General features: G+C 62.2%; 1 protein-coding gene across 2 annotated transcripts in view; it reads left to right on the forward strand.

The window, feature by feature from the left end:
• Positions 1–12,636, forward strand: part of PLCG1 (phospholipase C gamma 1) — a 33,636-nt gene extending 21,000 nt beyond the window's left edge. For both annotated transcript variants that reach the window (XM_020869708.2, XM_020869709.2), the window contains 28 exons: positions 355–439; positions 531–614; positions 821–855; positions 1,120–1,192; positions 1,290–1,391; positions 1,493–1,611; positions 1,684–1,769; positions 1,866–1,986; positions 2,639–2,807; positions 2,911–3,033; positions 3,110–3,211; positions 3,297–3,484; positions 3,674–3,874; positions 4,128–4,247; positions 4,339–4,519; positions 5,316–5,393; positions 6,094–6,197; positions 6,368–6,464; positions 6,703–6,772; positions 7,157–7,314; positions 8,479–8,575; positions 8,666–8,890; positions 8,962–9,110; positions 9,863–9,977; positions 10,092–10,253; positions 10,355–10,443; positions 10,518–10,702; positions 10,841–12,636. In XM_020869708.2, the coding sequence (XP_020725367.1) occupies positions 355–439; positions 531–614; positions 821–855; positions 1,120–1,192; positions 1,290–1,391; positions 1,493–1,611; positions 1,684–1,769; positions 1,866–1,986; positions 2,639–2,807; positions 2,911–3,033; positions 3,110–3,211; positions 3,297–3,484; positions 3,674–3,874; positions 4,128–4,247; positions 4,339–4,519; positions 5,316–5,393; positions 6,094–6,197; positions 6,368–6,464; positions 6,703–6,772; positions 7,157–7,314; positions 8,479–8,575; positions 8,666–8,890; positions 8,962–9,110; positions 9,863–9,977; positions 10,092–10,253; positions 10,355–10,443; positions 10,518–10,702; positions 10,841–10,883 (3,361 nt within the window). In that variant the 3' untranslated portion in view covers positions 10,884–12,636. The remainder of the gene's footprint in view (positions 1–354; positions 440–530; positions 615–820; positions 856–1,119; positions 1,193–1,289; positions 1,392–1,492; positions 1,612–1,683; positions 1,770–1,865; positions 1,987–2,638; positions 2,808–2,910; positions 3,034–3,109; positions 3,212–3,296; positions 3,485–3,673; positions 3,875–4,127; positions 4,248–4,338; positions 4,520–5,315; positions 5,394–6,093; positions 6,198–6,367; positions 6,465–6,702; positions 6,773–7,156; positions 7,315–8,478; positions 8,576–8,665; positions 8,891–8,961; positions 9,111–9,862; positions 9,978–10,091; positions 10,254–10,354; positions 10,444–10,517; positions 10,703–10,840) is intronic.
• Positions 12,637–15,658: the final 3,022 nt, after the last annotated feature.

The following is a 15,658-nucleotide window of genomic DNA, read 5'->3' on the forward strand; positions in this document are numbered from 1 at the left end:
GCACTGGTGCTTGGCTGAAACGGGTCTTTCCTCTCCTCCCTGAGGAGGCGCCAACTCCCTGGGCAGTGGGCGGAGAGTCCTGTGAGCTGCCTGCCCGTGAGGGCACCGGGGTTTGAGAGTGAGGCTGAAGGGGCCCCGGGGAGCCACAATAGGGGCTGCCACCCTCTGTGCCTGGAGGCTGTAGAGAGGAAGGGCCTTCCCTCGGTCACCCCGGCTCTGAGCCAGGCTCACCGTCAGGGCTGCAGGGCCCAGAGTGGTGCTGTTTACCTGCCCAGCCCCAGGTGGACTCGGCCTACAGGTCAGAGGTCATGAGAGGTGGGGCTGAGGCCGCTGGCGGTGTCCCTGTCTCCTCAGGATATCAGCCAAGGACCTGAAGAACATGCTGTCCCAGGTCAACTACCGGGTCCCCAACATGCGCTTCCTCCGGGAGCGGCTGACGGTGAGTGCCTGCGGGCTGGCTGCAGGTGGGCAGGGAGCGCGGCTGCCCCCCGCCCTGGTGGGCCCTGACGGCGGTCCCGCTCTGTCTCCAGGACCTGGAGCAGCGCACCAGCGACATCACCTACGGGCAGTTCGCGCAGCTGTACCGTAGCCTCATGTACAGCGCCCAGAAGACGGTGCATGAGCCCCCCGTCCCGCGCCCCTGCCCCCGCCCCGCTCGCCTTGGCCCTGCTGCCCTGCTTGGGGGTGGCGGGGTGCCATGCGTCCGGTCTTCTCCCTGTGAGGCCTGCCCATTTGTGTTGCCCCAGCCTTTCTTCCCAAGAGCCCCTTGCCCATGGGGCCTCCCCGGGTTCTTGTGGTGACCCCGTTCTGTTTCCTGCAGATGGACCTTCCCTTCCTGGAAGCCAGCGCCCTGAGGTTTGGTCTGAAGTGGGGAGGTGGGCTTCTCCCCAGGCCCCCCCATCCCTCCCCTGGTTGATTCCCCGGGCAGGAGGGAGACCGAGGAGGGTGGGGGTGGGGGTGGGGGTGGGGGTGGGGGTGGGGGTGGGGGTGGGGCCCCCCCCTGGACTGTCCTGGGCAGCTGTGCTGGCCCGGAGCTGGGCGCCGCCTTCCGAGGGGCCCCCATTGTCTGTGGTCCACGCTAGCCAGCTGGCCGCCAGGCACTTCCCTTCTGTCCTGCAGGGCGGGGGAGCGGCCGGAGCTGTGCCGGGTGTCCCTTCCTGAGTTCCAACAGTTCCTCCTCGAGTACCAGGGGGTAGGACTGGGCTGGGCTTGGGCCGGGGTGCTGGCTGGGGGTCTGGGCTCACCAGCGGCTGGAGGCCTCTCACATGCCCCATCTCCCACCCCCTCAGGAGCTGTGGGCGGTGGACCGGCTCCAGGTACAGGAGTTCATGCTCAGCTTCCTCCGAGACCCCTTGCGAGAGATTGAGGAGCCTTACTTCTTCCTGGACGAGGTCCGCTGTGTCCCCCGCCTGGACTGACCCCCTTCCTGTACCAGCTGGTGCTGTGTTGCAAGGCAGGGGCTCATCTTCTCTCCACATTTGTTCCTGGGCAGTTCGTCACCTTCCTGTTCTCCAAGGAGAACAGCATATGGAACTCGCAGCTAGATGCGGTGTGCCCTGACACCATGAACAACCCTCTGTCCCACTACTGGATATCCTCCTCGCACAACACGTGAGTGGCGCCCTTAGCCCCTGGCCTGACGCTGGGAGGTGGGGCTTGCCTGACACCCATCTCCCCGTCCAGGTACCTGACCGGGGACCAGTTCTCCAGCGAGTCCTCCCTGGAAGCCTACGCTCGCTGCCTGCGGATGGGCTGCCGCTGCATCGAGTGTGCGTGGGACCCTGGGGCAGGGGTCCAGGGCGGGGTGGGTGGGGAGATGGGGGGGTTGAGCCTGCCCACTTGACTGTTGTCACCTTGCTCCCTAGTGGACTGCTGGGACGGCCCGGACGGGATGCCGGTCATTTACCATGGACACACTCTGACCACCAAGATCAAGTTCTCGGACGTCCTGCACACCATCAAGGAGCACGCCTTTGTGGCCTCAGAGTGCGTGGCCAGGGCTCAGCCCCACCTCTCCTGGGTCCCTGTGAGAGCCCCCAGCCCCTGGCCCTGCCTTCTACCTCCTGCCGGCTGCTGGAGTCCTTGCTGCCCGAGCTGCTCACTTCTTGCACCCTTGGCCCACCTGCCTGCTCCGTGGGCCCTCCTCAACCTGTGGAACACACTCAAGCTCTTCATCTTCAGAGACCAGTTCTGTAGGCCTGGGCCTGCGAGGTTGTTGTCCTGCCAGCCCCTTTCCTATCACAACCCGGAGAATCGTCTGTGCTCCACTCTGCAGTTCCTATTGTTTCCCCAAACCGTGGTCACTAGCCTCTCCCACCCCATTGAGAGGATCACCAGGGGCCCCCAGTAGCTAAATTTGGAGGCTGTTCATCACCACTCCTGACCTGGGTGTAGGATGTCACTCCTCGTTGCTGGGGCAGCTCCATGAAGGGACCAACTCTGGGAATGTGTGTCTGTGGCAGTCCCAGTTGGCCTGGGTTTCTGCTGCACCCGTAAGTTCCATCTCTCCTCTGGGGTAGCTCCCCTCTAGAGGGGACCTTGGGCCCGAGGCCCCTGACCCCTCACTCTGGGAGGGTCTGAGCCATGACCCCTGGGAATCACGGGGTCTCCTGTGTTACACTGTTCCCCTGCCCTGCAGGTACCCGGTCATCCTGTCCATTGAGGACCACTGCAGCATTGCTCAGCAGAGGAACATGGCCCAGTATTTCAAGAAGGTGCTCGGGGACACACTCCTCACCAAGCCTGTGGACATCGCAGCCGATGGGCTCCCTTCCCCCAACCAGCTCAAGAGGAAGATCCTTATCAAGGTGGGATCTGGGGGGGCGGGGCACGCCTCCGCTTCAGCGGTGGGTCCAGGCTTGGGGGAGGAGGTGGGGGCCTGGGATGCCAGTTCTGGCCTGTCGCCCGCAGCACAAGAAGCTGGCTGAGGGCAGTGCCTACGAGGAGGTGCCTACGTCGGTGATGTACTCTGAGAACGACATCAGCAACTCCATCAAGAATGGCATCCTCTACCTGGAGGACCCCGTGAACCACGTGAGCGCTGGGCCGGGCTGGGCCGGGGGGCGGCCCACAGAGGGCCCTGTCACAGGCCCCCGCCCGTCTCTTCCAGGAGTGGTACCCCCACTACTTCGTCCTGACCAGCAGCAAGATCTACTACTCGGAGGAGACCAGCAGCGACCCGGGCAACGAGGATGAGGAGGAGCCCAAGGAGGTGGGGGCCGGCCCACGGCCGGGGGCCGGGCTGGGGGCCGCGGCCAGGTCGCCGAGCGTCTCTGCTGTCGCCCTCTGCCCTGCAGGCCAGCGGCAGCACAGAGCTGCACTCCAACGAGAAGTGGTTCCATGGGAAGCTCGGGGCCGGCCGGGACGGGCGGCACATAGCCGAGCGCCTGCTCACCGAGTACTGCATTGAGACCGGGGCCCCCGACGGCTCCTTCCTCGTGCGCGAGAGCGAGACCTTCGTGGGCGACTACACGCTCTCCTTCTGGTAACCCTCCCGGCACCACCAGGGGCTGCGTGGGTCCTGGGCACACACAGGCACATGTGCGCACACGCAGACACGTGGCCGGTGTGGAGCCCCTGCAGGGCCGCCTCCTCCCGGAGACCTGGCGCCCTCCAGTGGGTGGCGTGTGGGGTGCCGTCCTGCCTGCTGCTCAGGGCCTCCTTGTCCCCTCAGGCGGAACGGCAAAGTCCAGCACTGCCGGATCCACTCCCGGCAGGACGCGGGCACCCCCAAGTTCTTCCTGACGGACAACCTGGTCTTCGACTCCCTCTATGACCTCATCACGCACTACCAGCAGGTCCCACTGCGCTGCAACGAATTTGAGATGCGCCTCTCAGAGCCGGTGCCGCAGACCAACGCGCACGAGAGCAAAGAGTGAGGGGCGGGCCGGGGCGCGGACCTGGGGCAGGATGGAGGCATGGACCTGAGGCGGGATGGGGGTGCGACGGGGGTGCGGCTGGGGCGTGGGCCTGGGCCGGGGGCCTGGATGTGGGGTGGGATGGGGGCATGGATCTGGGGTGTGGGGCAGGGGCTTGGACCTGGGGCGGGATGGAGGCATGGACCTGGGGCTGAGAGACAGGCCCAGGGGCAGCGCGGGGCAGGGCTGGCTCAGATTGTCCATCCACAGGTGGTACCACGCCAGCCTGACCAGAGCGCAGGCCGAGCACATGCTGATGCGTGTGCCCCGGGACGGGGCCTTCCTGGTGCGGAAACGGAACGAGCCCAACTCCTACGCCATCTCCTTCCGGTGAGGGGGTTGCCCTGGGGGGCTGGAGGCGGTGCCGGGCATCCCTGGTGCCGGCCCACTGACCTGGTGTGGCTCCTCTGTCTCTGTCAAGGGCTGAGGGCAAGATCAAGCACTGCCGCGTCCAGCAGGAGGGCCAGACCGTGGTGCTGGGCAACTCGGAGTTTGATAGCCTTGTCGACCTCGTCAGCTACTATGAGAAGCACCCTCTCTACCGCAAGATGAAGCTGCGCTACCCCATCAACGAGGAAGCTTTGGAGAAGATCGGCACGGCTGTGAGCACCTAGGGGGTGGGAGGCAGGGTGCCAGAGACCTGCGGGCCCTCCCAGAACTGCCAGGCTGACTGCAGGGCAGGCCAGCACCCAGCAGTCTTGGGGTGGATGCAAGGGCCAGAGCGGCCCGCCTGCTGCTGGGGGGCCTGCCAGCCCATCAGGGAGCCAGGGAGGCATCCCCGAGGGAGGGCCTCTGTGTGTGTCTGTGAGGTGGGGACAGTTGGGTGGGCAAGGAGTGGGGGAACGGGTTTCAGCAGAGCCATCCCTGTGGGCTGGAGGGTGGGGTGCGGTAGGGAGGTCCCAGAGTTCATGCAGGTAGGGGGTCCACCCAGGGTTGAGGGCAAGGCAGGGGCTCAGAAGCTACAGAGATGTGTTTGAGGAGGGCAGAGCCGCTGGGGAAGCCAGGGTGAAGGCAGGCTGTGGTACGGGAGCCAGGTGGGCCCTGGGTAAGGATCACAGCCCCAGTGAGGACAGCGGGGCCCCGGCAGAATGGCCACTCGAGACTCTCGTCCTTAGTGGGCCCAGGTGACCAGGGCGAGGGTCTCCCGCTGGGGCTGGGGTCTGAGAGGAGGTGGGGTGGCAGCGGCTTCAGGAGCAGCATGATCTCAGAGTCGTGGACAGGGTGGTCAAGATAAGAGTGAGAAGAGAGGAGGGGCGGTCTAGACCCCTGAGGTTGGGGACCCTGGTGGACCAGGTGTGTGAAAGGGGTGGATGGGCAGCCTGGTGAGGAAGGGGCGTGGAAGCCAGCAGCCGCTTTCACCTCTGGTCGTTAACATGGCCTGTTCTGTCCCATTTCCAGGAGCCTGACTACGGCGCACTGTACGAGGGCCGCAACCCTGGCTTCTATGTGGAGGCGAACCCCATGCCCACGTTCAAGGTACAGCCTTGGGCTCTGGGCGCAGGAAGCTGGGGAGGGTCCCCGGCTGTGGGGTGCAGGGTGGCCTGCGGTCTTTGTGCAGAAGTGGTATTTGTGGTTTCCCGAGGCCCAAGAGGTGTTGTGAAGTCTGTGGTTGGTGTATGACCACAGTTCTCCCAGGGCTGACCCCAGCCACTGTCCCGGGGTCAGCACTGACCCTTCCAGACTCCTCGCCTCCTGACCCCCGTTTCCTCCCTGCTGGCAGCAGGTGGGGGTGGGGCACACTGGCTACTGCTGAGCTCTGTCAGACAGGAGGCTCTTCCTCTTTGGGGCCTTGTTTCTAAGGGGTGAGGATCTGGGCCCTTTTCCTCATTTTTTCTCAGCAGTAGGGAGCTTGGGACAAGATTCCTTCTCTACTTTGGAGATGCGGAATGCTGGGGTCCCAGCCACACCCCAAGCCATCCCGGTCTTAGAGGAGGTGCTCAGCACTTCCCATACCAGCTTCCTGGTCTGACTCCTGGGGCCCAGGGTGGGGGCTTTCGAGGTGCCCCCAATCCCAAAGGAGCTTCCCTCCAGAAGCCCTGGCTCACCCGTCCCCTTTGCCCTGGCGCCTCCTGCAGGCCCCGGGGAGGGCAGTCACAAAGGCTGGTGCACATGCAGCCGTGGGTGGGAGAGGAGGAGCAGGCAGCCTGTCTGCTGGACTGGGGCTTCTCTCCCGCAGTGCGCCGTCAAAGCTCTCTTCGACTACAAGGCGCAGCGGGAGGACGAGCTGACGTTCACCAAGAGTGCCATCATCCAGAACGTGGAGAAGCAGGAGGGAGGCTGGTGAGCCCCCGAGAGCCCCTGGTGCGGGCCAGGCATCCTGAGCGCCGGCCACGTACATGAGAGAGGGGCTTGGGAGAAATGGGTCTCTGTGGGCCCCAATGCACCCCCAGGGCTGCTCCGTCTCGAGTTTGGGGTGATCCTTGGGGGTCAGCACCCTGCGGCTTCCACAGGTGGCGGGGTGATTATGGTGGGAAGAAGCAGCTGTGGTTCCCTTCAAACTACGTGGAGGAGATGGTCAGCCCGGCGGCCCTGGAGCCCGAGAGGGAGGTGAGACCAGGGCCATGCTGGTGGGAGGGATCCCCAGGTCCACCCCCCACACGGTGTCCACGTGCACGGCACTCCTGTGTGAGGGCCCATCACCACGTGCAGGCCGCAGTCTGATGAACATGGGCCACATGCGTGTGGTTTCCTGTTCGTCTGTCGGGTGTATTTCTCATGTGCACCCAGACACCCCCTCGTGTGCACACAGCAGACGTGCTGACCCTGTGGACTTTGCCTCCCACAGCACTTGGATGAGAACAGCCCACTCGGGGACTTGCTGCGGGGGGTCCTGGATGTGCCAGCTTGTCAGATAGGTGAGCCCGCAGCCCTTCTTCTGGCTCTCAGGGACGGGCTGTCCCTGGTGGCCCTCTGCATGCTCGGAGCAAGGAAGCTGAGGGTTGGACCCCCACAGGCTGCCCTCGTTCTGAGCTCTCGCCTCGGTACCCTTCTGGCCCCCCCCCGGCTCTGAGGCCTGTGTGCTTGCCCTGTGCAGACACCGGGGACAGTGGCATTGGCGAGCTAAGTTCACAGTCCTGGCGGGCTGGTCCTTGGCTGAGACAGGCTTAGAGCTGGGGTCAGGGGCTTGTCTCCAGGCTGCCCGTCCTCCTGAAGAGGAAGGGAGTGAGCTCTGCCCGTGCCTGGGGTGGGGCGAGGGCTAAGCCCCGTGTCCCCAGCTCTCCTCTCCTTCCTCCCTCCAGCCGTCCGTCCCGAGGGCAAGAACAACCGGCTGTTCGTCTTCTCCATCAGCATGGCCTCGGTGGCACACTGGTCCCTGGACGTGGCTGCCGACTCGCAGGAGGAGCTGCAGGACTGGGTGAAGAAGATCCGGGAGGTGGCGCAGACGGCGGACGCCAGGGTGAGAGCCTGCGCTGGTCCTCTAGCCGCGGGGCAGCCCCCACTGCCTGGCAGGGGCCCGAGGGACATGTGTGCTCCGTGGCGTGGCACGGTGTGGGTGTGTTGAGTTTGAGATACACCAAGGACGTTTCTGAACGGCTCTGCATAGTGACCAGTTGGTATCAAGGGCCGAGGTGAGAGGCTCAGTCCTGGGCTGGAAGCAGGAGTAGGTGCCCAGGGTTTAGGGCGAGATGGTACAGGTTGGGAGCAGGGTGTGACCTCCGAGGACATGGGTATTGAGAAAGAGAGGCCAGGACGAGCAGGACAGCGAGGTGGGGTGGAGTGTCTGACACGCGAAGGGCCGCCAAGCCGACGGCAGGGCCAGAAGCTCAAAGTGCCAGTCGGAGTCGGCTGTGGCCGCGGGAGGTCGCAGCTGGGTGGGATGGCAGTGGGCCTCGGTGGGTGGAAGGCAAGGGGGCCACCTGTGCAGGGCAGGACGGTGGAAGGACCAGCTTCTGGAGGAGAGAGGAGGGCGTGCTGGCTGGGGTGCGGGAATCCTGCCAGATGCCACTCGTGCAGGGTCAGGTGGAGGGGCTGCGGGACGCACCGTGGCTGCTCTGGAGAAAGGACGCCCACAGGCCAAGTTGAGAGGGCTGGGTGCGGAGGACTTGGAGCTGAGCAGGGCCTGGAAGGACCAGGCCTGAAGGATCCAGTGGTTGAAGGAATGGATCCTGAGGTTTGGGCTGTGGAGGGAAGGAAGAGCTGAAGAACAGGAGCTGCTTCTGGAAGGAAGCGGGCCTGCAGGGGTCCGGGGGCCGCACGGGGCGCTAGTGAGGGATGTGCTGGGGCTGAAGTCTGGCGGTGGCGGGTGGGTGGTTGTGTTGAGAAAGGAGAACTGCAGGGTGAGGGGTGAGGCTTCTGGGCCAGGGCTGGAGGGATGGTCCCGGGGACCCAGAGGACTGCACCCGTGTTCCCAGTGCAGTTAGCGCCTGAGGCGGGCCCAGTTCCGAGTGAGGACCATGCGTCACTGGGGCACAGGTGGGGTGAGGATCCCAGCCTCTGAAGCCAGGAGGGTGTGTGTCCTCAGGACGGGGTGGGGCTGAGGATAGCTGGGTCTGGAAGGTGCGGGTGGGTGTGCCCAAGGTGGCCGGGGGCTCCCACCCAGCTCAGGCCTGCGTGCCCCCAGCTCACCGAGGGGAAGATGATGGAGCGGAGGAAGAAGATTGCCCTGGAGCTCTCAGAGCTCGTCGTCTACTGCCGGCCTGTCCCCTTCGACGAAGAGAGTAAGGGTCCGGCCGGGGTGGGGGGGTGGGGGTGCTGGCCCGGCAGCACCTGGGTGGGCGGACTCTGAGCGCACTCCCTGTTGGGCCCAGAGATCGGCACCGAACGCGCCTGCTACCGCGACATGTCGTCCTTCCCGGAGACCAAGGCCGAGAAGTACGTGAACAAGGCCAAAGGCAAGAAGTTCCTCCAATACAACCGCCTGCAGCTCTCCCGCATCTACCCCAAGGGCCAGCGGCTGGACTCCTCCAACTACGACCCCCTGCCCATGTGGATCTGCGGCAGCCAGCTCGTGGCCCTCAACTTCCAGACCCCAGGTGAGGCGGCGGCCGGGGGCGGGGGCCCAGCGGGCACCGGGGCTGGAGTCCACTGTAACCCGCTCTTGCAGACAAGCCCATGCAGATGAACCAGGCCCTGTTCCTGGCCGGCGGGCACTGCGGCTATGTGCTGCAGCCCAGCGTCATGCGTGACGAGGCCTTCGACCCCTTTGACAAGAGCAGCCTCCGCGGGCTGGAGCCGTGCGCCATTTGCATCGAGGTGGGAAGGGGGCGCTCTGCCGGGCTGGTTCCAGGCGCCAGGGCCGGGGGGCTGTCTGACGCAACATGGGAGGGGTGCTGGACGGTCCTGGAGCTTGAGGGAGACAAGCCGTCCTCTGAGGTGGGCGTGGGGCTTCAGGCCTGCGCTGGGGGACTGGGCCCCGTGTGGCCAGTCCTTGGCACTCAGGAGTCAGGCGGTCCAGTGAGACCGAGCCATGGATAAGCGCCTGCCTGGCAGGGGTGGGCAGAGACGGGCCGGGAGCTGGTGTCCCTGCCACGGGAATCGGCTCGATGGCACTTGCTAGAATGGGGGCTTGAACAGCACTGAGTCCCCGTACCACCCTCTCGAGGCCCCAGGGGAGCAGCCGTGATGCAGGCGACTTGGTGCTGTGGGCTGCAGGGGATGTGGGCCTGGCGGTTCTTGAAGGAGAAGCAAAGACAGAGGAAGGGTGACCATGTCTTTTTTCCAGAGATTTCGACTTTTTTTGTCCCGGGGGGGAAGTAATTTGAATGTTTCCGTGTTAAAACAGACATGGATTTAACATAGGTTAGTATGCAAAAACTCGCATGGTAGTTTTGGTTCAAGTGGAAACAAGTGAGCTGCTGCTGCAGCAGCTGCGCTCAGGCCCCCGACGCGGGCCTCCTGGGCAGCGTCCTGGCGGCCCAGCAGAGGGCGCACTGCCTCCGCCGCGCAGTGGGGCCCGGATGTGGGTCGGAAGGACCAGCCCAGGCCCGTCTTCGCCTGCCCTACAGGTGCTGGGGGCCCGGCACCTGCCGAAGAATGGCCGCGGCATCGTGTGTCCTTTTGTGGAGATCGAGGTAGCCGGAGCCGAGTACGACAGCATCAAGCAGAAGACCGAGTTTGTGGGTACGTCTCCCGTCCCCACGCCCCTCCTCACCCCCCTGGGCACGTCAGGCCCTCTGCACCTGTGACTCCATCCTCCCAGCAGTGGCCTGAGGCCTTTTGTCCTTGCTTTCACAGTGGACAACGGACTGAACCCCGTGTGGCCAGCCAAGCCCTTCCACTTCCAGATCAGTAACCCTGAGTTCGCCTTCCTGCGCTTCGTGGTCTATGAGGAGGACATGTTTAGTGACCAGAACTTCCTGGCTCAGGCTACCTTCCCAGTGAAGGGTCTGAAGACAGGTGAGGGCCCTGCCTCCACACCGTGCCCCCTGCAGTCCAGCTCGGGGGCGGGGCAGCTCGCCGGCGTCCCCCGGGCTAAGGGCCGAGCTTCCTCCCCCCAGGATACAGAGCGGTGCCTTTGAAAAACAACTACAGTGAGGACCTGGAGCTGGCCTCCCTGCTAGTCAAGATTGACGTGTTCCCTGCCAAGGTACCCATGGGCAGGCGGGTGGGCAGGGCAGCGCCGGGCTGGGCAGCCGCTGAGCGGTGTCGCTGCTGATGCAGGAGAACGGCGACCTCAGCCCTTTTGGGGGTGCGTCCCTGCGGGAGCGGAGCTGCGACGCCTCGGGCCCACTGTTCCACGGCCGGGCCCGGGAGGGCTCCTTCGAAGCTCGCTACCAGCAGCCCTTTGAGGACTTCCGCATCTCCCAGGAGCATCTCGCAGACCATTTTGACGGTCGGGATCGCAGGTGAGGGGTGAGGGTGAGGTGGCCTGGAGGAGGGGTCCTGAGAGGCTGGGGGGGGTGGCCGGCCGCCCACGGTTCCCCTCGCCTGCGCCCCCGGGCCTCCACCCGCCGCCCGTCAGGACATTTTTCCCTCCTGTCCAGGGCCCCGCGCAGGACTCGGGTCAATGGAGACAACCGCCTCTAGCCGTGCCCCAGCCTCGCGGAGAGCAGCAGGCGCCGTGCCGCGCACGAGAGGGGTCCGTGGGCTGGGTTCCGGGGAAGCGGCCTATGGGGCCGCCCTTCCTGGCCTCGCCGCCTGGAGCTCAGATTCCAGCCGTGGACATTAGACGAAAAGCACGCCATTAATGAGATGTATTCCTATTTTGGGCCTCCACGCCCCAGCTCTGGGTGAAGGCAAAAAACTGTACTGTTTGGCCTTTAAGCACACACACCTGGCCCTGCCTTCTGGAGGTGGAGCCTTCCATCTTGGGACCATCACGGCCGCTGCCTCTCGGAGAGGCAGGCTGCCTCAGCTGGCAGCACAAGAGGCTCCGAGGAGCCACTGACATTCCTGAGGAGCGGAGCAGCAGCAGCCTTGCTGGGCTCGGGAGTCAACGTTTACACAGTCCTGCAGCTTTAAGCCCCAGCCGGGCGGGGAAGGAGGGGAGGTGTCCTGGAGCCCGGGCAGAGGAGCACAGGTCCTGCCTGGAGAGGAGGGCACAGCACAAGGGCACACTGCCCACGACCCGGAGCGCCACCCACCTGACCGCTGCAGGGCCTCGTGTGCAGGGCAGCAGTGTTGGGCAGCCGGGCTGTGAGGGGCCCGTGGAGGAGGCCGAGGTGGCCCAGGGTGCCACCTGGAACAGGGAGCGCGACGGTGAGTTGCAGGGCCACCGCTGCAGCACCTCGGGGCCGTGGGAGGACAGCAGCCCCGGGGTACCCCCTGGGCCGCCGTGCGCCCTGCCTGCAGCCTGGGCGCAAGCCTGAAGGACCCGCTCACCAGGGGGCATGTGTCTGTGGGCGCTGGGCGGCAGGCGGCTCTTCCTGCCTCATCAGTGAGGACGTGCCTACGTTTGCACCATGGCCCCCCGAGAGCCAGAGCAAGATGCCAGCTAGGTCAGGACTGACGGGCACCTGTGGCCCCGGAGTAGAAAGGCCAGTCCCCACGGCGGAGGTCCAGCTGGGCACTGGCCGCCGTGCGTTCAGGAAACGCCCTCACACAAGGAACGTGTCCTCCCACAGCAGCTCCGCAGGCCAGCCAGGAGTCCCGAATCAGAGTGAAGACCAGTTTTCCTGTCGCAGCGAGACACCTTGGATTGGAGTCTGCCAGACGACCCTGCAAGAGGACGCTGTCTGGGTGATCTCGAGCGTTTGTGAAATCAGTCAGATCTGACAAGAGACGGACGTGATGCTGGAGAATGGACTTGTAAAGTTTATTTTTGCACACTTTCTCACGACCTTCGTTCCTTCACGTAGGATGTATGATTTTCTATGTCTTCCACTTCTGACCTGAAAGCTGCTTGGTGGGGGGATGGGACTGGGGAAGCAAAACGAACGAACTTCTCTGCGCACTGTGGCAGACCTGTTATTTTTATGGATTTTACAGCTCAGTTAACAGTGTTAGCTTTTTAAGATTTCTATATACTCTTCAGAAGAACCACTGAGCCGTTCAAGCCTTGTTATTATCCGATCCTAATAGTGATTCCGTTTTCTATAGCTTTTAGGAAAGACAATAAATTATTTAACATTATATTAAACTTTCCATATCATGGACTGTAAACCGAAGGAAATCACACAATTTCTCAGAAAATGTATTGATTTATTTAAACTAATTCTGAAATGGTATTTTAAAGTACCACCTCCCAGTCAGCTGTCCATAGCAAACATGTCTATATATGGTTGCCAACGTTTGGTTTATAATTTAAATGTTAATAAAAATTTTAAATTTTATTGAAAAAGCTTTTTTTCTGAAAAGGACTGTAAAAAGTGGAATTACTTCTCAATGGCACCATGATGACGTTCTGCTCTGCCTGCTGCTCGGCCTCGGTGAGCGAGGGGCGGGAGGAGAGGACGGAGCAAAGGCAGCTGGTGACGCAGGTTTCTTTAAAGGCAAAGATGGTGCGGGATGCTTTCCCTCAGGAAGGAAGGGATGAAGGAGCCGCGGGCCTTGCGGGGCACGGGTCATGGACCCTGCTGCACCCATGGCAGGGTCTACCCAGCTGGTGGAAAGATCTGTGGAAGGCTGGAGGGGCGCAGCCCCACTTCTAAGGACAGGGGCCAGAGTCCCAGCCCGTGGGCACGAAGGTGCCTCGGCACAGCCAGCCCTGAGCTTGCACCAACCCTCTGCCCAAACCTAGGCTTGAGGCAGGTCGTTGGCTAGCTCTGCTGCCCTCTTAAGGTCTAAGCGCCACATAACGTCATCCCCTTTATCCTGTAACTTGTGAGTTCTTTCTGAGGCACAGGAATGCATGCTCCTCTCCGGAGACATGCTCACTGGGGCTGCTTGCCTGGTGGTTATTCTGCAATAGAAGCAGGTGAGGAGATTTACCTCCCAGCTCCAGCAGTTCTTCCCTCTGGGCTGCAAGGTGGTGTGTGGCCACCCTCTCCCCCAGCTCACGTGCCAAGGGTGAGGTGCAGAGTGCCGCCCGCCTGCAAGCAGCCAGAGTCCCTTCCCCATTCCACAGAAACTGCTCCTTTAAATACAAGGCCCACAGAGCATTTGGGTGTAGGTTTCTGGATTATACTCTGGTTGCCTCTAGAGTTTGGGGCCGAAATCTCTGTGCCTGCAAAGTGGCCCTGCGCTTCCCTTCCTGTGGTGGTTTTTGTAGTGGTCCGTGCTGGTGTGGATCAAATACGCTGCTGTACAGAGGAGAGTGCTGCCTGCCTGCTGGATGCATGGTGGGGATGGGCATAACACACCAGCCCAGGAAGCCTGAGGGCGATCATTGAAAAGACATGGGTAAGTGTAATCAGTTGGTTCTTAAAATGGTCATCGTGTGACATATGGTCCTGGTGTGACAATGTAGGTATGCAAGTATGGTCCCTGGCCTCGGAGAGACCCAAGGTTGTGAAGACAGCTTAGGGCAGGTTTTTTACAGAGTTATCAGTTCAGAGCATCCCTTTTCTGTATGACAAGTCAAACCAAGACATGCATTTCCCAAGTTCTCAGATTTGGGGCCAGTCCTAGTCCAGTGCAGGCCCCTCTAAGCACCACCCACTTGGAGAACTGGGATCCCAGTTTGAGATCCTTCCTGTCATCCCTGAACTAGATTTAGCCAAACGCCCTGCTCAGGTTCTCGCCGTTGCCTTGACTTTCTTGGCGCTTCGTGGTCTGACTCAGGACGTCTTTCCCCTCAGACGAGAAGGTGGTAGGCAGGGATTAACACAGTCTTTCCTGACCCATGTGTTCCCAGACACTTGCGGGCAGGAGAAAGCTCTGCTGACCAGTGACGGGAGAGGCAGTGTGTGGTGGTGGCCGTAGGGTTGGGGCCTGGTGTGTTCTCACGTGACTCCCCACCTTGATTTTAACCAGCAGGTCTGCTCCTTCACTGGCTCTGCCGTCGGGTGGCCCCGCTGACTGGAGGACACATGCCTCTTCTGGACTCTCCTGTGACTGTCTTCACCCTTCCCTGTAAATTTCTCGATCCTTCTTCCTAGTAGAAAACGTGGCAGCAGATTCAGGCAGATTCACAGATTCAGTTTAACACAAATTCCTCCAGACCTGACAATCGTCGAACAACCCAGAAGGCCCAGCATGTAGGTGGGCTGTTGGGGAGACCCTCACTTGGGGTGAAGTGTCCTGGCCCGTGGTGGGGAGTGGCCTGCTTTCCCACGTGCTCACACACAGCACCGACGGCAAGGGCAGGGGCTTTCGGCATCTGGAGCGCCCCCCACCCTCATCCCCAGCTTTCCTGCCAGGAGGAGGCCTGAGTGGTTTCTGACCTCAGCCAGGGACACCACCCTTGACAAGGATCTGTGGTCTTATGTGCTGAGGGCAGGGCCTCCCTCCTGACCAGGCATATCCTGAACATTATTGCCCAGGGCTGGGCCTGGGGCTGGACACTCACTGGCCTTTCAGCTTGAGCTCATCACCTCCCACCATTTCAGTTCTTGGGGGAAAAACAACTTTTAAGCGGCATGAGGTCACTGCACCAAAGGAGCTCATGAGACAAAACAAGGTCACATCAGTTAAACTGATCATCTGGTCTCAGCCCGAGGGCCCTCAGTGGGTCTTCTGGGGTCAGCCTGGGGTTCTGTTCCCTGGTGGAGGCCCCTGCAGCTGCCCCAGGTCACCCACAGTGACCCCTGGCCGCCCCTGCTGTCCACTCCGTCCACACGAGCGGCCGGGCCTGCAGCCACCATGGGTCGGCTGACTGGCTTCAGGGTTCTACACTCAGCTGGTCTTCCTCCCGAAGACTTGCTTTTTAGATTCCACACAAAGTTCCTTCCCTAAGACATAGGTCACCTCCGGAAGAGCCAGGTCAGGACCAGGGCCTGGGGTCCACCTGGTGTCCCTCCTTACTCTCTCTCTGCCCCTGGGGCTTTTTCAAGGGTCCCTTTTTCCTTTTGGCACAGACCCTTAGGATCCCCCCATGAGATTCAATCACTATGAACATTAGAAGTTGGGTTTTAATCCTATTCCTTCAAGGCCCCGGGGCCTTAAGCATATTTGCCAATCTCTCCTTAGCAAATGACAAGCTTCTCAGTATTTTCCTCCTAGGAAAAGTGTCCTCACTGGATGCCTGACAGCTCTAGGTTTGACTTAGTTCCCCCTGTCTAGCATCAGTCCGTGACTGCTGCAGTCCTTTATCTAGTGACCCAGCTGGCTGGACACAGCAAGCTGGAACTTACCCGGAGTGCCAGAGGGAAACTGCCCTGCTCATCCCTCCGAGTTGCCGGTCTTGCCCGCAGAAGTCCAAAGATGTCAGTGTTCTCGGCTTTTATCCTGATTCCCCCACAAAACAGTCCGCAGGTGAGAAA

The sequence above is a fragment of the Odocoileus virginianus genome, chromosome 9 (assembly GCF_023699985.2).
Source record: "Odocoileus virginianus isolate 20LAN1187 ecotype Illinois chromosome 9, Ovbor_1.2, whole genome shotgun sequence".
Taxonomy (NCBI): domain Eukaryota; kingdom Metazoa; phylum Chordata; class Mammalia; order Artiodactyla; family Cervidae; genus Odocoileus; species Odocoileus virginianus.